This window comes from Protopterus annectens, chromosome 1.part2 (assembly GCF_019279795.1).
Source record: "Protopterus annectens isolate FY-2018-M chromosome 1.part2, PAN1.0, whole genome shotgun sequence".
NCBI lineage: Eukaryota > Metazoa > Chordata > Ceratodontiformes > Protopteridae > Protopterus > Protopterus annectens.
Genome location: NC_056727.1, coordinates 273484793 through 273508336, shown reverse-complemented (window position 1 = coordinate 273508336; position 23544 = coordinate 273484793). Strand labels below are relative to the sequence as shown.

The following is a 23544-nucleotide window of genomic DNA, read 5'->3' as shown; positions in this document are numbered from 1 at the left end:
CATTAGTATGAATTTTCTGAATGGTATGAAATCTGAAACTCAAATGTCTGTCATTATTTTCTAACTTCAGTCTTTAATTATTTGTCACTAATTTGCCAAAAAACACAATTTTATGAAAAATGGACCAAAAAATGTGATGTAAAAATATAAAATAGCAACACAGTACAGCTGGGAACATGTCAAGATGGGACACTTTAATATTAGTACTGCTAACTTGAGCAGCTGACAAAATAAAATAATCTACATGCATTTCTGAAATAAAAGTAATCTGATTATTACAGTTATTTCTTAATTATAAACCCTCCATGTTTTCTTCCAAAATTGCTATTTTGTGGAGGGATCATTAGGGGAAGAGCAACATTTTGAGTCAAAATCAGGGACAGTTCAGAGGTTTGGCTATGCCTAATTCTATAAAGCAATTTATTTGCATGTACCTCTCAACCTGTTAATGCAATAAATCTGGACAAGGCCAGATATATTGGGGGGACATATAAACAGTACTAAAAATTGCTCTTGTATAAACTGGGACATAAATCTGGACAAGGCCAAATATATTGGAGGGAACATATAAACAGTACTAAAAATGCTCTTCTATAAACTGGGACAGTTGATAGAGCAGGTCTTACTTTAGCAAACATGCATTTTTCTGAAGGTTATGAAGTCTGAAACTAGGTGTGTCATTATTTAGTGACTTAATTCCTAAATGATTTGCCAGAAAAACACAATTTCTGAGGAACAAATCAAAAATAAGAAGCAAAAAATCTATTCATTCTTTGAAAATCTGGACAGTTGGGAGGTATGGTTCAGCTGGGGCTGTCTAAGTTTGCCACCCTTCCCCCTCACAAAACCCTGGTCGAATGGAGCCTCCCTGCAGCCATTCCAATGATCCATTACTTTGCTATTTCACTCCATTTACCATAAACACTAATGTGCATACTGATTTACTTCTATGATGACTTGAACTTCATTTGAAAGTTTTATTTTTGCATTTTACAGCACAAACACTAAGACATCTGCTAAACAAACTTGGCATTAAACATTCTCTGCCCTTGAAACTCACATTCACTGAAACATTAAAATCCACATTCAAAGAAAATACATTTTACTCGTGGCAGATACAAATTACTTCTGGGCTGTTTTCAAATCATAGGCCCCTTGCATATGAAACACACATGTGCTCTTTGATACACCTTCCTATTGCTTTGAACATTTTTCCAGTAAACAATGAAACAAAACTGTCAAATTCAGAACATTTCCATCATAAAAGTCTACTCAAGCTTATACAGTCCACTATTATCAGTAAATGTGCACAATTCTACAGTCCACCATTATCAGTAAATGTGCACAATCTCTGAAGTAGTAAAAAAGTCATCTAAATAATTCCACGTTAAATAAATCTGTAATGAAGAGGTTGGTGCTAGCAATCACCTTTATATTTCATGGTTTCATCGAACAATAAAGTGTCTGATGCCCCTGTGGAATAAATTGCCTAAATTACATTAAAAATAAGCTAGTAATATTGCAATAGGAAATGGATGGCAAACTGATAACAGGCTCATAATTAGTATCTTAACTTTCAATACGGCAGCATTCACCCCTTATGGGAGTAGAACCAACAACCTTTTGCATCAAAAGCAAGCACACAGCCTGTTGTGCTATTAGCACTAAACATCTCTTCCCCTGCAGCTCTCAGCTCCTTGTAAAATCTATTCAATACTCAACTGCATCTCAACTTCGCAGTACAAGAAGTCTGGAAAAAGCCAAATTTATTGGGGTGGGTCAAAAGGGTAAAAACCAGGGACACATTAAACATTGCTTGTATAATCTTGGAAAGCTGCTAGAATAAAATGCTGTGTTACCACCATACATTTTACTGCCAAAGTCCCTGTGCAAAAAAGAGTCAGAACAACATACCACTATGCCAAATCACCTGCTTTGTGAAAGAAAAATGCTGTGTTACCACCGTACATTTTACAGACAAGGTCCCTGTGCAAAACAGTCAAGAGCAACATACCACTACGCCAAATCAGCTGTTTTGTGAACGAGAGGAAGACTGAAACTTAAATGGCTATCATTTAATGAATTCAGTTCTCACCATAGCTGTCAACCTCTTATTACTGGGTTTGTCCAGGTGTTTTGTGCTGAGGGAATACAGCCCTCAAACATATTCAGTGAATTCAGTTCTTGCCATAGCTGTCAACCTTAGCACAAAAAACCTGGACAAAGCCACTAACAGGGTATTACAGTCCCAAAAATAAGGAAAAAATTAAAATAGTCATCTTATAAACTTAAAAAAATGTTATAATAAGAGGCTGTGTTACTATATATTTATTGCTAGAATAAAAAGTTGTTTTACTACGTATATCATAGTCTGAAATTCAAATGCCTGTCAATTTTACTTCTGATGGAACAAAAACAATTTTCAGCAGAGGCCCAGGGAGAAATACTGTAGACACGTCTTTGTAAAATGGCAGGATACCAGAGCAAATCCACGCAAACACAGAGATAAGATGCAGACTCCACAAAGAAGGCACCACAAATCCTGTAGCTATGAGGCAACAATACTGCCACTGCACCATCAAATATGTAAAAAATTAAACATTCAGAAACCTGAAGTCTGAAATTCAAATGCCTGTCAATTTTATTTAACATTTGTTAATCAGGACAGTCTGACTTGGAACAAAAAAACAATTTTCAGCAGAGGCCCAGGAAGAAATAATGCAGACATGTCTTTGTAACATGGGAGGACACAAAAGCAAACCCACACAAACACAGGGAGAAGATACAGACCCCACAAAGAAGGAACCCCAGCCAAGAATCAAACCTGAGAAACTGCAGCTGTGAGGCAACAATGCTACCAGTGCACCATCAAATATCAAGCATTGCAACATTTACAAACCACAGATATTATGAGGAACAGATCAGATCAAATATGAGGCAAAAATCTGCATTTTTTTTTACAAATGGTGGTGGGTAGGGAACTCAAGTCTTTAACACCTGCATACAGGGTACAGGGTTCAAGCCTGAGGTATTCCCTACCACACCACCATGAGCACCTGGGGCATTTACACACACACACACACACCCCTCCCTTTCCTATCAAACAGTTAAAAGCATAACTTCAAACACTAAGTCCACACACACAAGTCCCTATCAAAACGTTAAAAGCATAACTTCAAACACTAAGTCCACACACACACAAGTCCCTATCAAAAGGTTAAAAGCATAACTTCAAACACTAAGTTCACAAACACACAAGTCCCTATCAAAAAGTTAAAAGCATAACTTCAAACACCTAGTCCCTATCAAAAAGTTAAAAGCATAACTTCAAACACCTAGTCCCTATCAAAATGGTAAAAGCACCATAATTAGCACACTTACCTGTCCATTCTCCATAACGTACATCCAAATGCCCGTGCAATAATCCAAAGACCTGTGAGATCTGATGAGAGACTCAATTCCTGACTGCTGGTGTTGCAGTCCGGCCCCAATGTGTTTTCCCAGTGAGTCTGTGCACTTTAAAAGTGTTCAGACTCTCCTTGTGTTTCCCTACCAGGACTGCCTGGAGCATGTGCAGTAGACTCACAGTAGTCTGGACTACTGCGCATGCGTGAAGTCTGTGAATTTAAATTTTTTTTTTTTTAATTTCTTTTTACTTTTTCTTGAGGGGGCTGCAGTCCAGCAGTCCTATAGCATGGGCCGCCCCTGGTGGGCAGAGACTAAACAAAAGATAAAAACTGAGAAATTGGAAGCTCTGTTTTATGGATATGGATAGAAAGATACAAGCAGTTAAAATGTGTTTAGGCCATTTAGTTTTATACACAGGTCAGGCATATTTTTGTCAACCAGAAGAGAAGTTGTGGATAGCAATTAATAAAGAGCTGAAGGATTTTATCTGGGAGGGGGAAGATGACAAAAGCCAAGCAGGCTAATCTGATTTTTCAAAGTGAACAAAGTGGTCTGGGATTACCCAATCTGAAGGGATATTTTAGAGCTACACAGTTAAGGCTTCTATACATAGCACACGCAATGTAATTTAAAGTGCAAAGGGTTGATGATGAAATGAGTGAAGCTCAAGAAACAAAGAGAGACTAGGATTTTAGATGCAGATCCTTAAAGAAAATAGTAATAACCATACATAATATAATATTCGTAAAGTAGTAGAGCGTATTCTAAGAAGTAAGCCAACACAGGAGAAGAGAAATGAGATTTTACTGATAGGGATGATTGCAATTTGGGATACAGACAATAGGCATGAGGGGGTTGGATTTTATTGGAGGAAACTGGCAAAAGATCCAATGTAGTGGGAGCAAATAACTACAGAGGGAAAGGTAATAGAATGGGAAAAGGCCATGAATTTATTTGTCTGCAGGCTATAGATTGCCTTCCCTATCAAGGACTGATGTCAGTATATAGACAAAGATAAACAAATAGGGGGATCCTAGGTGAAAGATCAGCACTGGTAGAGTTTTTAGCAGAATCAGGAACAGAAGCTGCTGTTATAAAATGAATATTTAGTAGAGCATATAAAATATTGCATTATAACTATAAGAATCAATAAGAAGAAGTTAGAAAGGACTGGGAAGAGAGACTGACTATGCAATTCGCAAAGACACAATAGGAGGGTATATGTATGGCTCACAAATATGCAACAAAGTTTAGAGGATTTAGAATCTTTGCTTGGAAGTATTTACACAGGTATTTTTACACCCCAAGTAGAATCCAAATAATTTTTCTTTAGGTAGATAATGAGATTGGGAAGAAAGAGATAATTGAGTACATATTTTCTGGGAGTGTAATGAGTTGGCAGACTTGAACAATTCCCTGCAGACTGCTGTATCAGAAATACTGGGTGAGCAAATTGGTATAACTAAAGAAAAGACTTTTTGAGCTATGTTACATAATCATAATTGCCTAGACATAGTAAGACCTTACTGAGTCTATGATATCTGCCAAAAGAGCAATTACTAGAAAATAGAAATCAAAATCTTAATCAATTGTATTGGAAGTAGTGAATAGAGCAATAGAGATAAAACAAGTAGAAACTGGATCTTTAGAAAACGGTAGGAGCAAATGACAAAAAAAGCAAAATTGTGGGAACAATACATGCAGAGGAGGAGTGAGATTCAAAAGAAGGCAGGATTTGATTGAGATATGTAATGTATGACAGTGACTGGATAGATTACAGGCAATGTATAATGTTTGCATCTAAAATTATGCCAATATGGTTTGTTTGCATTTATATAAATGTATGTATGGTTGCCTGTGTCATAAGTGATAATTTAATAAAGATGTTTCTTGTTAAAAAATAAGTAAAAAGAGAATTTAAATGGAAAGGTTAAAGTATAAGGACACTGGGAGCAGAAGGGAATTTCAAATTAATACTTTGCTTCTGTGTTTATAAAGGAAAGGTGATGCAAGATACAAGCCTGGGAGGGCAGAGCTGGGAAAACAGGTATTGATGGATGAAAATGTAAAAGATGAAGTAACATGCTAAAGAATGATAACACACAGATACCTGATAGGATGTTAATGGTGGCCTTCACAGGGGTTGCTGAGACAGAAGATGTACAATCCACTCAACAGGCCTAAAGTACTGGCGCAAGCAATATTAGTGCCAACTTGCAAATACAGAAGAAAGAACATGACTGGGACTCAAGACCAATGAGTTTGACTTCTGGGTTCATAAAAATAAAATGCAGCAATGGAAACAAAGCTTACAATATTCTGGGGTAGAGTAGGTTAGGTCCTGCCAGGCAATCCTGATCCTGTTCTCTGACCAAGTTCCCTAGGAAGTGGTCAGAGGCATCCTTGCAGTCATGAATCTATGTGGACATCACCAAAGTGTTTGTCAGAGTCTTCCATCATTAGCTCCTAGCTAAAGTGTGTGTGTGTGTGTGTGTGTGTGTGTGTGTGTGTGTGTGTGTGTGTGTGTGTGTGTGTGTGTGTGTGTGTGTGTGTGTGTATGTATGGATAGTTAACTGTACAGTTGGGATGAATAGTGTTTATAGGGTAGAATGTGATGTTTTGGTTTAATCAAAAAGAAAAATTAGAGTTGGGGTTATCTTTGCGGGAAATCACAGTGATCAGGCTCAGACCCAAAGGGTAGTGCCAATGACCAATGAAAAATCCCATATTTTTAGACATAACCAGTGATGTGCCATGTAAGAATATTAAGAGTATGGTGATCCTTTTCAGAGTGTAGTACAAGTCATGAACGGAGTACTGTGCATAGTTACATAAGCTTTGCAAAGGGGAAACTCAGCAAATTATACAAAGTTATATAGAGAAATTCAACTAAAATGGGATAAGGAATGGGGAGATGTATGAAAGAATGTCTGGGACCTCAACCACTTCTTTTGTGGAAAAGAAGAGTGATATGTTGATGTAATATGGTTATATGATACCATGAAGAGGTAAACTGACAGAAATGTTATTGCTAGAGAGGGTGATATAGATAGATAGAAGGAGCATGACCACTGTAATAAGTGGCACAGTTTACTTTAGAAAGAGGGAAATGCTTTTTTCGCAAACCAAGAGTAGACAGGGAGAATCAATTATTAGAATGGTGCCCATCTTTATGAACGTCTGGGGCACTTAGGGCAGTAGGGGTAGCTGCAATACTCAAACAGACCAGATAGACTTAATCTCATTCTTTCAATTATTTAAAGTCATGTTACACTAATCAGGTGTGTAGTTTACTGGAACCACTACAGTGCATCCTTAAATAGATTGACAAAAGAGCCAGCCTAATATTGTTTACATCCTATAACTGGAGGGCTGCCTGTTTTATGTGTTCCACTTTTAAGAAACTTGTTTAGATAACAAGTTTTGGCATGGCGTTCATTAATGTATATAGGCATCAAAATCTCATTTCCTGCTACTTTATGAGAAATAATTTCATGACGGAAGCAGCTTGCCATTCAACAAGAGATATTTTATTAAATTCACTAGTTCATGGGTTTCTTTTTAAAGAATGCTTTTTCCATTAATGTAGCTGTTTGCGGTATACATATTAGGTTTATATTTAATTTAAACACACATATTAAAATATGTGTATCAATTCAATATTGCATCCTTCTATAGATATGCTTCTCATGTTTCCTTTGTTTCTGTCAGCCTAACTCAGGACTGAACCAAATTAAATCCTTAACCTTAGACAAGGTGACATCTACAAGATTTTTATATTTGTTTTGAGTCAGACATTACATGCAGAGCTGTCTCATGTCTCTCTTTTGCTCTAGTTCTGTATCTTACACTTTTCTTTTCTGCCTAATAAGGAAGATTTTCATGGCTTAGAGACATGCAGTAGTTAATCACAAAATGTTACGAATAACCTGAGGTCACTTAAATACGTCCATGTTCTGTAACATCCAAAACCCTGAGAATAAAGATTAAGCACTCTTAATTTCACCTGTCTCAATTAATACTCATTAATTTTCCCATAAGTTCATATATATATATATATATATATATATATATATATACGTATATATATATAAATATATAAATATATATATATATATATATATATATATATATATATATATATATCCACCTACAACGGTAATAAGTTTCACACAGACGCATTTCAGACACTAAAGGTCAGCATGGTCATACTTTTCCAGTACAATGCTCCTTAGTAATTAAAGGCACACATTTCTGGACTGTATGTCCCATATCTTTCACTGGCATAGTAGACACAAGTATGCATGCCCATTTTCATAACAATGCCCATGCAGTTATCCTTTATTCAGCTGCATGACATAAGTTGGCTACCCGTAAATATGAGCATCGAATACTCACCCTGTTATAGATGATGGCACAAGTTGATAAAATAACTAAAATCTGGCAACTCGTAACATAAAAGCAGAAGCAATGGCAATAGCAAAACACAATGCACACTGTACTAGTTTGTTTCTTATTAAATTTCACACAATATGTCTGTCACATGACAAAGAGTTTGCACCCACGTGTCTCAGTGGCAACACTATTTACTTTCATTCACTGCTATACTATAGAAAAGTGCTGACACATTATTTTCCAGTTTATTTCATTCCATGAATTAGTAATAACAATCCTCTGTTTTCACTGTTTTACTGTGACTTGCCATGCCAAACACCATCTTGGGGCATAATCCAATGACAAGAAAGAAGCTATGCATCAATTTAAGCATGGCATTCAATACAGTTTGCCATCTCTTGAAATGATGCAGTCATTTTCTGAGATTTCATAACACAACCTACAATACCTGCACAAGACTGGCCTATTCTACCCCTCACAACCTTCACTACAATCTGTCAGATTATACTTCAAAACTGCTTTTCTGATTAGTGTCTCTTTAAATGTACTTTTATCTTCATTTTTGGCTTAATTTAGTCTTTGCTCCCATGTTACAGTTTTTAAATAAAGTTCTGTTGAGTTATACCATATTTGTTTTCTCAGGCATTTGAAGATGCTGCACACATAACATTTGTGCCTTTGTGCTTCCTGTACATGCTGATCTCCTCCCCCTTGCTAGACATGCATCCATACTCCTATGAGTGTCTTATACATTATGTCAGTATCACAACATGCTTTCTCACCCCTTGCAACAATTGTCATCTTCTGTAGTCGCACATTTTGAGACTCATTTCTGAAGGCTGCACTTCTATGTATTGTATTTGTATCTTGCTGCTACATTAATAATCTAACATCAGCAAATTCACTGAACAGTACAGCATATCAAGAAAAGTATTCATTTCTGTCTGCTGTTATATTCAGTTAGTTCAAATAAGTAAGTACAAAATGAAGTTTCAATGTTCACTGTGATACTGTGTAAAAGCCTTTATGATGCAGGTAGTGAAAATGGAAAGAGGCGCACGAGAGAGTGTGTGTGTGTGTGTGTGTGTGTGTGTGTGTGTGTGTGTGTGTGTGTGTGTGTGTGTGTGTGTGTCTGTGTGTGTGTGTGTGTGTGTGTGTGTGTGTGTGTGTGTGTGTGTGTGTGTGTGTGTGTGTGTGTGTGTGTGTGTGTGTGTGCACGCGCATGCATGCACAGTGGAGCAGCAGTTAGTGCTGTTGCCTAACAGCAAGAGATACTCCGGTTCGATTATTGGCTGGAGTGCCTTCTGTGTGGAGTCTGCATGTCTTGCCTGCGTTTGCATGGGGTTTTCTCTGGGTGCTCTGTTTTCCTCCCAGATTCCAAAGACATGCATCTGGAATATTTCTCCCTGAGCATCTGCTGAAAATGGCCTGTGTCCCAGTTGGACTTTCCTAGTAAACAAATGTTAAATAAAAATAAATAAATATGTGTGTGTGTCTGTGTATTTGTGTGCACATATGTATGTGTGTGTGTGTGTGTGTGTGTGTGTGTGTGTGTGTGTGTGTGTGTGTGTGTGTGTGTGTGTGTGTGTGTGTGTGTGTGTGTGTGTATCTATTTACATTCATTCATTCCTTGGATGTAGTTGAATTCCTGTATCCATTCATACCTTCACCAGGGTAGTAGCTCAGTCAGGTCTTTTGCTGTCCTTAAATGGGAGAATCAGGTGTTAAGAAACAAGTCAATCTGCAAATCAGGCTAGTCTAAAAATTAACCCCGTAAGGGAATCAGCTAGAAAATATGCTATTCCACTGTCTAAGAGAAATGTCCTCCTTAATGATTCCTCTGTAAGTGCCTCCGAGGACAATACAGCTTTAATTCGGTATGTACTTCTGGACTCAGTGGTTGCTATATGCAGTACACTAATAGTCCTTTTGTGGTAAGTGGCACAGTGAATTATCTTGCCTCCTTCCCCTCAGGGATGGTCAAGTCAGAGTTCAACACCCTCTCACATCCTGCCTTGCAGCAGTCCTTCCACTATCTAGTCAACTAATTGAACCAAAGCCATCTGGAGCAGAGTGAGAGGATTACTGATCTGTGTGATAGGGGTTTAGCAGACGCGTACCATTTTAATGCACCTTCTCAGCTGACTCTTATCTTGTTCAGCAAATCATTTTCTCATCAGTTATATGCTGGTACTACACTTCTGTAACCCACAGTGCAGTCTCCAAATTAGGTGTAGAACTACAGCTTCCTTATTTCTTTGATCCTTACACCCAACAGAGTAAACATCCCTTGGTACAGGTGACAATAACTGTTATCTTCTCCACCAAGAGACAAAAGCTATCCATAGACTGGGTGGTTTAACACAGTGCTGTTTGGCATGGCAACTCTGATTTATACAACTTTGACCAACCTCAAAATATTTTTGGACTCATTAATGGGCAATTTTGACCATTTTTTTTAAATTTCTCATGCACTGCTCTCTCATCTGAGGTCTTCATTAGAACTGAATGTTTGCCTTTATCATGGCTTGGTTCTGCAACAAGAGAAGCTTGATCCCTGCTCTACAATATTAGAGCAACATGATGGTACACAACCCTAACTTCCAAAAAGATATAGATATCGATGGTGGATTCACCACTAGAAATTCTCATACATGTTTAGTCTATGTGTCATATCCCCTGCCTCCCTATAAGCCTATACCCCCTAGTTATATTTAGATAGTTACAGCCTATAACTACTCTTTGGGAAGCTTGAGCACATTTGCTATGAATGGATCTCGACCCGTAGACAGAGTTTCACAGAGTTTCAATTCAGTGTGTGATGTTTCAGAAGCTGAGAGAAACTATAAATTATTTTCTTTCTCTAAAATTCAAAAAGTACGCACACTGATTGCCACAGTGTCATCTAGTTGTCATGGCATTTCAATCCCTTGCACTGAGCAAATGTGGATGTTGAACTGTGTCTATAAACTTACTATTCTTTACTGCACTAAGACAGTTTCTCTGTTTCAGATAGCAAATTATATCAAACTGATCACAGCAAAGTATTGGAAAGCACCACAAAGCGTGACCTTATGTACAGCCTCAGGAAGCCTCACTAGTTATGCTAATAAATATACTGCTCTGTCATCTAGTTTTACACAAGTAGGGAAGGGGGATCATTTGTTCAATCTTTTTGTACAAGTTTTCTGAGAACCAAAGCTAGTTTTCAAAATATAAACCAGGGATCATGATAAATGATTGACAGATATCTTCTCCATAGCTTATCTGAAACAATTCTACATTGGTTTATGATTGACTCTGCAATTGCTTGGTAAGAGAAGGGTTATTTTGATTTATATTTTACTTTTTATCTCTGTTGTTTATTGTTTGTAGGATGATAAAGATAGCTTGTAGATAGTAACATTTACTTTGATTTATATTTTGTTGTTTTATCACTGATTTTCACTGTTTGTTGTTAAAAAGGGATAGGTTTTACACAGGCATACTCTCACCAACCCAAAAGGACTAGTCAGCTATAAATTCACACATACTGTAGACAGGACAATTCAGACCTTATCTGAAACAATCATGTTGGTTTGTGATTTATTGTTCTTTTCCATTTTAACAGGGTACACCAGTGAGGGATAGAAATAGGAAGGAAATCGCTCATTTGTATGACTGGCATAACTCATCAACTAGGTCAGAGTGACAGCTTTAGTGCACTTAATTTAATATTTATTTGTATATCATTTCTGTGATTTATTAATAAAATTTGACTTAACATTTCTTTGAATTCTGTGGTAACTGATTTTGATAATTATTTTTTTTTTTTAGAATTTCTTATTCGTTTCTAGCTAAACATGCATTCCTTAAATGGGTGTGCCATTAACGATTTGCTAAAGCTCAAGTACCTTGTACAATATATATATATATATATATATATATATATATATATATATATATATATATATATATATATATTACAGTGTGCAAAATGCTATGTATATTTGAAAGTAACACCTGATAACACTGGTTACCAGTATTCCTTATGTCAAACATTGAATGATTTACTGTTATTAGTAGTAAAACTAGACTTACTGATGATGATTGCATTTGTGCAATTGGCACAGCTTAGAAAACAGTTGTTTCATATAGTAATGATATATATTTAATATGTAAGAAAGCATACTGGATGCACTTATAGACACACTTTCATGTGCACTTAGTATAAGACATTCATAGTTTTTACATTAAATTATATAGAAAGTGGCATTCGAGAAAGGGAGTATCACAATGGAGAAGAAGCAAAGGAACTTAGGTGGAAAATATATATCCATGCAACCGGAGAATTTGGGATGAATGCAAGGACTTTTACAAATATTGCATCTTATAGAACCCAGTGTATGGTAAAATTGACAAAGCATAGTGATCGTATAAATCCATGATTAAAATAAACCTACCAGTATTAAATAGCAGAGATTTTTGACTTGAAACAATAACAGTCAGAGGAAGTCTTGATGTATTTTATATTTGACTAATGAAAGCACTTGTTCTTATTTTATTTAAGTTTGGTTTGAATCTGCCTTTTGTTTCCTGCATTAATTTGTATATACAGTTATTTTTTTTGGTTATTTTTTTAGATTGACACATGGATTTAGCACTACAGTCATGCACTCCTTTAGTACTTTCATGTGAAATTATTTTTGAAAAAGTCCTGCTTAATCATTTTTCTCTCATCTCCAGTTTAGTAAATTGCTTTCTAATAGTTAACAAATTAATACTCAAATAAATATTGTAGTTGTATAAAACTTATATATCCCTCTGTAAGATGGAAATGTTGCCATGAAAAATGTAATTTTTTTACCTAATATAATTGCTGCTCTTGTATCTATATGCACCCAAGTTTTCTCATGGCAATGATGCATATCACTGCAAATTATAAGGCTTTAAAGTTTTATAGCTCATTTCTAACAATTCTTTGTGTATATTATTTCAGGTAAAGGCAGTTGTGCAGCAGGAGGGGTTTGAGAAAAAAGCGTGGCTATAGGAGTCTTAATGAAATTGATATCAATATGAGTGATCCTTTGTTTGCAAAACAGTGGTACCTGGTAAGAAACATATAATCATTACAAAACGGTTGTGTCTTCAGGGAACCGTTCCACAATGAAATGCTAATAATGTATGCTTTCTTTTTTATGTCAAAGCTCTAAATTGTATAAATTGGTTAAAGCAAGAAAAGATTACAGAAACAAGCTTGTATTTTCTGTTTAGTATTCTCACTGCCTCGCACTACCGATCCCACTGGACTGTACATATCGCTCTATGACTTCCTTATTGCTAGCAAATCTCAATATGTATCATGTCTAACTGGTGTGTGTTTCAAACTATTTTAACCTGCAAATATCTCATTACACGATACTTCTATTAATCTTGCATATTACCTTTTGTCTCTGTACAATACCTTTTGCAAATGCTGATTTTGTACACCACCTTTACCTTTTTATAATCATATTGTATATACATATATTATGTTTAATATGCACTCCTGCTGTATGTCTGTATAAACCTCTGCTCTTTACTTTAATATTACTGTATCTCACAATTCCAATGAATGTTTTATATATAACTATACTAACTTAATTTCTCCCAGGCCTCCACTAAAAATGGGCTCTTTTTGGTTCAGTGGACTTTCCCAGGAAACAAATGTCAATAAATAAAATAAATAAATAAAGTTATGTGAGACAATTCCAAGTAATTATGTCTATGAAAGGGAAATGTATGTGTTTATAAATAAACCAAATAATATTACAAAACCAGCAAATTCATTATATGTAGTTGCAGTCTGGGATAAAATGATCACTTAATACTTAAAAATGCTTTTTATGAGAATAAATTAAATTGTACTACATTGTTTTTATTAAGGAATTCTCCAAATTAGGAATGCATAAGAGCTGTACTCCATAATAAGATCAAGGTTGGGATTAGAAATTCATAATGCACTCTGCAATCTTGATTGTAGCAGGTTTGCTCATTGTATTATTCAAGAGCAATTCAGAAACAGCTGTAATGATGCAGTAGTAAGAAGGCTACAGTATGTAGTGTTACACTGGTTATGCTGATGAAAGCTGCATGCAAATGTGGCAGTGCAGGAGCATGGTTAATGCTAAAGAGTCAAGTGCACTTGGAACTTTCTGCAGGGATCAGAAGAGGTCAGTACAATGATTCAAATAATAACTCTTGTCATGTTATATGAAAAATGAGGAAAAACACATGCACACTGTCATTCAATAGAGCACGCTATCTTTGAATGGACCTCATTAGTCTAACTAGTCTACACTGCAAGGCCATGGAATGCATCATATATGACTTCATAAAATAAAATATCAAAAGCTCATACACCAAGTTATAGCTACTAAATTTAGTAAACTTCTTCAAAAAGGTCACAAGAGGCTGAGGATAATGATGGTGTATAACTGGATATAGCTAGGGCAATTGATACTATCATCATATGGGTATTGCAGAAAGGTTAAAAGACCTAAATGTAGATCTGTAGGTGGTATGATGGAATAGCAACCTGAACCCACATAATAAAAGTAGTAGATGCATCGTCAGTCAGTAAGAGAATAGCGAGCATGTTTTTTTTCAAGGGGTTTAGTGTTTGGATGGTGCAGGGCAATGATGACATTACCCTGCCAGAGGACATCTGTTTGACTTTGACCACAGACGTGATCCTACTACATCTGGGATGTGACTATTTTCTTTCTTTTTTTCCTCCTTAATTTAGAGATGATAGATTTAAAATACTGCACTGTGTCTTGTGCTGTGATGACATTTTAAATGTAGAACTGGAACAGCAAGTAGTCTCCATGTGAGAGAAGGGATACTGGTATTGTTCTGTGTGAAATTTATTGCTGATTACAATAGCAGTGCACTTCATATATGTGTCCAGTGTACTTTATAGTTTGTTTGTTTGTTTAAACTTATAGTTTGCAGATACTGACTCTGTACTTGGCTGTCTTGTAACTACATGAGCATGCCTGAGGACATCAACTTAGCTTTGACTGCAATTCATATCCAGATACATTTGTGAAATGAATTTTTTTCTGTTTTTCTATCTTAAATTAGAGTATACTAAAGTAAATTTTAAAGTGTTGTACTTTACTATGTTTTGTGCTACAGTGACGTTTTTGCATTTAGAACAGGTTTTGCAAGTAATCTCCTGGTGAAAGAAGAGGAAATACAATTGTTCTGCCAAAGTCTGGTATTGGCTACAGGAGCTGTGTGCTTAGAAACTGACATATATACTCTATTTTGTTTCTTTAAACTAAATTTTAAAGAGATTTTTGAACACCAAGTGAGTAGTAATAAGACTAAAGTCACTAGGGGCACCTGTAGATGTGGTGCCTGTAATCAATGTGCTTATGTGTTAGAGCAAGACTCTATTATTCTAGACTCTTCTTATTGCAAAATTTCCCTTGTTGGTAGGAATTGTGCTTCAAAGGGAGTTATATATATATATATATATATATATATATATATATATATATATATATATATATATATATTGCTTTATGTTCAGGTTGCTCACGTTACTATATAGGAGTAAACCAAAAGACAGTTTCAGAGAAGAATTTATGAACATATTTATACTATATCTAAATGCATCCCCAATAATGCACTTTTTAAACATGTACAAACCTGTGTGACCTACACAAAGTTTTATTTTGGGATTTCTGAGGTGTTTCCACAAAATATCTAGGGAAGTTCCTTAGAACAGGGTTAGAATACTGTCAATAAATATGGCAGTTTAGATTAAATGCCTCGATATATCCCAAATGTTCACTACCCCAGTTCTTAAACTCAGTGTTGCTAAGTTATGAATAAACACAATTAAATTATGAATAAATAAGTGCTGTTTTAATTAAACTGTTGGATTATTATTAACACTAGCTATTTGATTACTCAATCATTTACAAGTTTAATTTTTTTTCAGTATAGTCACTGTTATTGTAAACATTTTAAATGTATATTTATTGGAGTTGTGGTATTGTATGAGGATTTCGGGAGTGGCAGAAAAGTATGTAAGAGTAGTATAGGATATGTACAAGGGTAGTGTGACATTGGTGAGGACTGCAGTGGGAGTGACAGATACATTTAAGGTGGAGGTGGGATTACATCAAGGATCAGTTCTGAGCCCTTTCTTATTTGCAGTGGTGATGGACAGGTTGACAGATGAGATTAGACAGGAGGCCCTGTGAACTATGATGTTTGCAGATGACATTGCGATATGTAGTGAGAGTAGGGACCAGGTTGAGGAGACCCTGGAGAGGTGGAGATATGCTTTAGAGAGGAGAGGCATGAAGGTCAGCAGGGCTAAAACAGAATATATGTGTGTAAATGAGAGGGAGAGTAGAGGAATGGTGAGGATGCAGGGAGTAGAGTTGGTAAAGGTGGATGAATTTAAGTACTTGGGATCAACAGTTCAGAGTAATGGTGAGTGTGGAAGAGAGGTGAAGAAGAGAGTACAGGCAGGGTGGAATGGGTGGAGAAGAGTGTCAGGAGTGATTTGTGACAGACGGGTACCAATAAGAGTGAAAGGGAAGGTCTACAAGAGGGTAGTGAGACCAGCTATATTATATGGACTGGAGGCGGTAGCATTGTCGAAAAGGCAGGAGTCAGAGCTGGATGTGGCAGAGTTAAAGATGTTAAGATTTGCACTGGATGTGATTAGGATGGACAGGATTAGGAATCAGTATATTAGAGGGTCAGCTCAGGTTGGACAGTTTGGAGACAAAGCAAGAGAGGCGAGATTGCATTGGTTTGGACATGTGCTGAGGAGGGATGCAGGGTATATTGGGAAAAGGATGCTAAGGATGGAGCTGCCAGGTAAGAGGAAAAGAGGAAGGCCTAAGATGAGGTTTATGGATATAGTGAGAGAGGACATGCAGGTGGTTGGTGTGAAAGAGCATGATGCAGAGGACAGGAAGAAATGGAAACAGATGATCTGCTGTGGTGACCCCTAACAGGAACAGCTGAAAGAAGATGATGATGATGATCATGATGATTTATTATTATTATTATTATTGTTTTTGTTGCTGTTATTAGAATGCTTTTTACTGAAGGTGACTTTGTGGCTGTGTCTCTGTCCTTCTGTGGTTCTGTCACGCTCTGCCTGTCCTTTGCTGTTCCTGCATCTAAGCTGTCCAGGGTGCTGAAGCTCTGTGTAATGTGCAGTGATTGATTCCCACTGCCTCTTATTGGCTGCTGTTCCTGCATCTGCACTGTCCATGGTGCTATAGTACACTGTATTGCATAATAATTTCTTCCCACTGGATGTAGGTGCTGCCTACTGTCACATCTCCCCATATCATTTACTCCAAACACACACACACACACACACACACACACACACACACACACACACACACACACACACATCACAACTATTCAGAATAAGATAGATATACACTGACATGGGCACACAGACACACAGATACATGCATACACATACATTTGTCCTATTAAGTGTGTTTGTTCTGATCTTGCATTGTTCAGAATAAAATTAACTTGCAATTCCAGACATGTTTCCCTGTAGATTTGTTATACATCCACTTCTGCATCTGAAATATCTTTCATTTACCTATAAGCTATAAAGACCTTACTTGAACTCATAACATCACAGATCTAGGAGGAAAAAGCCAGCAGTGACTGTATTTTCTGAGAAGGCTGATGAAGTTTGCTATGCTCAACACTATCCTCAGCAATTTCTACAGATGCACAATTGAGAGTATTCTCTCCCACTATTACAGCATGATTCACTCCTTTAGTACTTTCATGTGAAATTATTTTTGAAAAAGTCCTGCTTAATCATTTTTCTCTCATCTCCAGTTTAGTAAATTGCTTTCTAATAGTTAACAAATTAATACTCAAATAAATATTGTAGTTGTATAAAACTTATATATCCCTCTGTAAGATGGAAATGTTGCCATGAAAAATGTAATTTTTTTACCTAATATAATTGCTGCTCTTGTATCTATATGCACCCAAGTTTTCTCATGGCAATGATGCATATCACTGCAAATTATAAGGCTTTAAAGTTTTATAGCTCATTTCTAACAATTCTTTGTGTATATTATTTCAGGTAAAGGCAGTTGTGCAGCAGGAGGGGTTTGAGAGAAAAAAGCGTGGCTATAGGAGTCTTAATGAAATTGATATCAATATGAGTGATCCTTTGTTTGCAAAACAGTGGTACCTGGTAAGAAACATATAATCATTACAAAACGGTTGTGTCTTCAGGGAACCGTTCCACAATGAAATGCTAATAATGTATGCTTTCTTTTTTATGTCAAAGCTCTAAATTGTATAAATTGGTTAAAGCAAGAAAAGATTACAGAAACAAGCTTGTATTTTCTGTTTAGTATTCTCACTGCCTCGCACTACCGATCCCACTGGACTGTACATATCGCTCTATGACTTCCTTATTGCTAGCAAATCTCAATATGTATCATGTCTAACTGGTGTGTGTTTCAAACTATTTTAACCTGCAAATATCTCATTACACGATACTTCTATTAATCTTGCATATTACCTTTTGTCTCTGTACAATACCTTTTGCAAATGCTGATTTTGTACACCACCTTTACCTTTTATAATCATATTGTATATACATATATTATGTTTAATATGCACTCCTGCTGTATGTCTGTATAAACCTCTGCTCTTTACTTTAATATTACTGTATCTCACAATTCCAATGAATGTTTTATATATAACTATACTAACTTAATTTCTCCCAGGCCTCCACTAAAATGGGCTCTTTTTGGTTCAGTGGACTTTCCCAGGAAACAAATGTCAATAAATAAAATAAATAAATAAAGTTATGTGAGACAATTCCAAGTAATTATGTCTATGAAAGGGAAATGTATGTGTTTATAAATAAACCAAATAATATTACAAAACCAGCAAATTCATTATATGTAGTTGCAGTCTGGGATAAAATGATCACTTAATACTTAAAAATGCTTTTATGAGAATAAATTAAATTGTACTACATTGTTTTTATTAAGGAATTCTCCAAATTAGGAATGCATAAGAGCTGTACTCCATAATAAGATCAAGGTTGGGATTAGAAATTCATAATGCACTCTGCAATCTTGATTGTAGCAGGTTTGCTCATTGTATTATTCAAGAGCAATTCAGAAACAGCTGTAATGATGCAGTAGTAAGAAGGCTACAGTATGTAGTGTTACACTGGTTATGCTGATGAAAGCTGCATGCAAATGTGGCAGTGCAGGAGCATGGTTAATGCTAAAGAGTCAAGTGCACTTGGAACTTTCTGCAGGGATCAGAAGAGGTCAGTACAATGATTCAAATAATAACTCTTGTCATGTTATATGAAAAATGAGGAAAAACACATGCACACTGTCATTCAATAGAGCACGCTATCTTTGAATGGACCTCATTAGTCTAACTAGTCTACACTGCAAGGCCATGGAATGCATCATATATGACTTCATAAAATAAAATATCAAAAAGCTCATACACCAAGTTATAGCTACTAAATTTAGTAAACTTCTTCAAAAAGGTCACAAGAGGCTGAGGATAATGATGGTGTATAACTGGATATAGCTAGGGCAATTGATACTATCATCATATGGGTATTGCAGAAAGGTTAAAAGACCTAAATGTAGATCTGTAGGTGGTATGATGGAATAGCAACCTGAACCCACATAATAAAAGTAGTAGATGCATCGTCAGTCAGTAAGAGAATAGCGAGCATGTTTTTTTTCAAGGGGTTTAGTGTTTGGATGGTGCAGGGCAATGATGACATTACCCTGCCAGAGGACATCTGTTTGACTTTGACCACAGACGTGATCCTACTACATCTGGGATGTGACTATTTTCTTTCTTTTTTCCTCCTTAATTTAGAGATGATAGATTTAAAATACTGCACTGTGTCTTGTGCTGTGATGACATTTTAAATGTAGAACTGGAACAACAAGTAGTCTCCATGTGAGAGAAGGGATACTGGTATTGTTCTGTGTGAAATTTATTGCTGATTACAATAGCAGTGCACTTCATATATGTGTCCAGTGTACTTTATAGTTTGTTTGTTTGTTTAAACTTATAGTTTGCAGATACTGACTCTGTACTTGGCTGTCTTGTAACTACATGAGCATGCCTGAGGACATCAACTTAGCTTTGACTGCAATTCATATCCAGATACATTTGTGAAATGAATTTTTTCTGTTTTCTATCTTAAATTAGAGTATACTAAAGTAAATTTTAAAGTGTTGTACTTTACTATGTTTTGTGCTACAGTGACGTTTTTGCATTTAGAACAGGTTTTGCAAGTAATCTCCTGGTGAAAGAAGAGGAAATACAATTGTTCTGCCAAAGTCTGGTATTGGCTACAGGAGCTGTGTGCTTAGAAACTGACATATATACTCTATTTTGTTTCTTTAAACTAAATTTTAAAGAGATTTTTGAACACCAAGTGAGTAGTAATAAGACTAAAGTCACTAGGGGCACCTGTAGATGTGGTGCCTGTAATCAATGTGCTTATGTGTTAGAGCAAGACTCTATTATTCTAGACTCTTCTTATTGCAAAATTTCCCTTGTTGGTAGGAATTGTGCTTCAAAGGGAGTTATATATATATATATATATATATATATATATATATATATATATATATATATATATATTGCTTTATGTTCAGGTTGCTCACGTTACTATATAGGAGTAAACCAAAAGACAGTTTCAGAGAAGAATTTATGAACATATTTATACTATATCTAAATGCATCCCCAATAATGCACTTTTTAAACATGTACAAACCTGTGTGACCTACACAAAGTTTTATTTTGGGATTTCTGAGGTGTTTCCACAAAATATCTAGGGAAGTTCCTTAGAACAGGGTTAGAATACTGTCAATAAATATGGCAGTTTAGATTAAATGCCTCGATATATCCCAAATGTTCACTACCCCAGTTCTTAAACTCAGTGTTGCTAAGTTATGAATAAACACAATTAAATTATGAATAAATAAGTGCTGTTTTAATTAAACTGTTGGATTATTATTAACACTAGCTATTTGATTACTCAATCATTTACAAGTTTAATTTTTTCAGTATAGTCACTGTTATTGTAAACATTTTAAATGTATATTTATTGGAGTTGTGGTATTGTATGAGGATTTCGGGAGTGGCAGAAAAGTATGTAAGAGTAGTATAGGATATGTACAAGGGTAGTGTGACATTGGTGAGGACTGCAGTGGGAGTGACAGATACATTTAAGGTGGAGGTGGGATTACATCAAGGATCAGTTCTGAGCCCTTTCTTATTTGCAGTGGTGATGGACAGGTTGACAGATGAGATTAGACAGGAGGCCCTGTGAACTATGATGTTTGCAGATGACATTGCGATATGTAGTGAGAGTAGGGACCAGGTTGAGGAGACCCTGGAGAGGTGGAGATATGCTTTAGAGAGGAGAGGCATGAAGGTCAGCAGGGCTAAAACAGAATATATGTGTGTAAATGAGAGGGAGAGTAGAGGAATGGTGAGGATGCAGGGAGTAGAGTTGGTAAAGGTGGATGAATTTAAGTACTTGGGATCAACAGTTCAGAGTAATGGTGAGTGTGGAAGAGAGGTGAAGAAGAGAGTACAGGCAGGGTGGAATGGGTGGAGAAGAGTGTCAGGAGTGATTTGTGACAGACGGGTACCAATAAGAGTGAAAGGGAAGGTCTACAAGAGGGTAGTGAGACCAGCTATATTATATGGACTGGAGACGGTAGCATTGTCGAAAAGGCAGGAGTCAGAGCTGGATGTGGCAGAGTTAAAGATGTTAAGATTTGCACTGGATGTGATTAGGATGGACAGGATTAGGAATCAGTATATTAGAGGGTCAGCTCAGGTTGGACAGTTTGGAGACAAAGCAAGAGAGGCGAGATTGCATTGGTTTGGACATGTGCTGAGGAGGGATGCAGGGTATATTGGGAAAAGGATGCTAAGGATGGAGCTGCCAGGTAAGAGGAAAAGAGGAAGGCCTAAGATGAGGTTTATGGATATAGTGAGAGAGGACATGCAGGTGGTTGGTGTGAAAGAGCATGATGCAGAGGACAGGAAGAAATGGAAACAGATGATCTGCTGTGGTGACCCCTAACAGGAACAGCTGAAAGAAGATGATGATGATGATCATGATGATTTATTATTATTATTATTATTGTTTTTGTTGCTGTTATTAGAATGCTTTTTACTGAAGGTGACTTTGTGGCTGTGTCTCTGTCCTTCTGTGGTTCTGTCACGCTCTGCCTGTCCTTTGCTGTTCCTGCATCTAAGCTGTCCAGGGTGCTGAAGCTCTGTGTAATGTGCAGTGATTGATTCCCACTGCCTCTTATTGGCTGCTGTTCCTGCATCTGCACTGTCCATGGTGCTATAGTACACTGTATTGCATAATAATTTCTTCCCACTGGATGTAGGTGCTGCCTACTGTCACATCTCCCCATATCATTTACTCCAAACACACACACACACACACACACACACACACACACACACACACACACACACACACACACACACACATCACAACTATTCAGAATAAGATAGATATACACTGACATGGGCACACAGACACACAGATACATGCATACACATACATTTGTCCTATTAAGTGTGTTTGTTCTGATCTTGCATTGTTCAGAATAAAATTAACTTGCAATTCCAGACATGTTTCCCTGTAGATTTGTTATACATCCACTTCTGCATCTGAAATATCTTTCATTTACCTATAAGCTATAAAGACCTTACTTGAACTCATAACATCACAGATCTAGGAGGAAAAAGCCAGCAGTGACTGTATTTTCTGAGAAGGCTGATGAAGTTTGCTATGCTCAACACTATCCTCAGCAATTTCTACAGATGCACAATTGAGAGTATTCTCTCCCACTATTACAGCATGATTCAGCAATACTACAATATGTGATTGCAAGACTCTGCAGTGAGTAATAAAAAATGAACAAAACATCATTGAAGTAACACTCCCTGCTTTGGAGGACATCTACAAAACATTGTCTTGGACACTACCTACCCACAACACAAATTGTTTATGCTCCTAGCATCAGGGAGACATTATAAGACAATGGCATCCAGAATAACCAGGCGGAAAGACAGTTTTATACATCAAGCTATTAGACTGTTAAATGAAACTCATATACTACCTCTCCCTCAGTCTTGTAGATCAGTTCACATTTGGAGAGAAACAAGCTTTTTTGCACAAATGCGCTCTTTTGCACAGTTATAAATTTTTTACTTGATATTGCTATTTATATTATTGTAAATTTATTGTCTTAGATTACCTCTTTTTTGTTAATTGTCATTGTTTTATATGTTGCTAGAGGACTTGCAGGATAAGAATTTCATTCTACTTTATGACACTGTTTCTAGTACATATGACAATAAAGTTGAATTGAATAATTACGTAAAAAAAAATGAAAAGGACCTAATTCTGCAGCAATCCCAACACAGTAAAGCAACTCAATTCAGCAGTTCAACCTAAGAGAGTCTTTGGTGATGTGCATTCAGCATCTGCAACTTGATTTACATAAATACCCCTTGTAATATCAGAACACCTCCACTCCCTTTCCCATATGCTTGATGGGCTTAGACAATTGTGTTGCTCAGGAGGAATTCACATGTTGATCCTGAGGCTTCTATCAGGTCTTGACTTTTTCAACACCAGTGAAGGTAATCAATTCACAA

General features: G+C 36.4%; 1 protein-coding gene across 2 annotated transcripts in view; it reads left to right on the top strand.

Moving 5' to 3' along the window:
- Positions 1–23544, top strand: part of PCSK2 (proprotein convertase subtilisin/kexin type 2) — a 2031987-nt gene that overhangs the window by 827773 nt on the left and 1180670 nt on the right. The window contains exon 3 of one of the 2 annotated variants that reach the window (XM_044056038.1): positions 17927–18040. The exons of the other annotated variant lie outside the window; for it this stretch is intronic. Coding sequence (XP_043911973.1) covers positions 17927–18040 — 114 coding nt within the window. The remainder of the gene's footprint in view (positions 1–17926; positions 18041–23544) is intronic. 2 annotated transcript variants of the gene reach the window in all.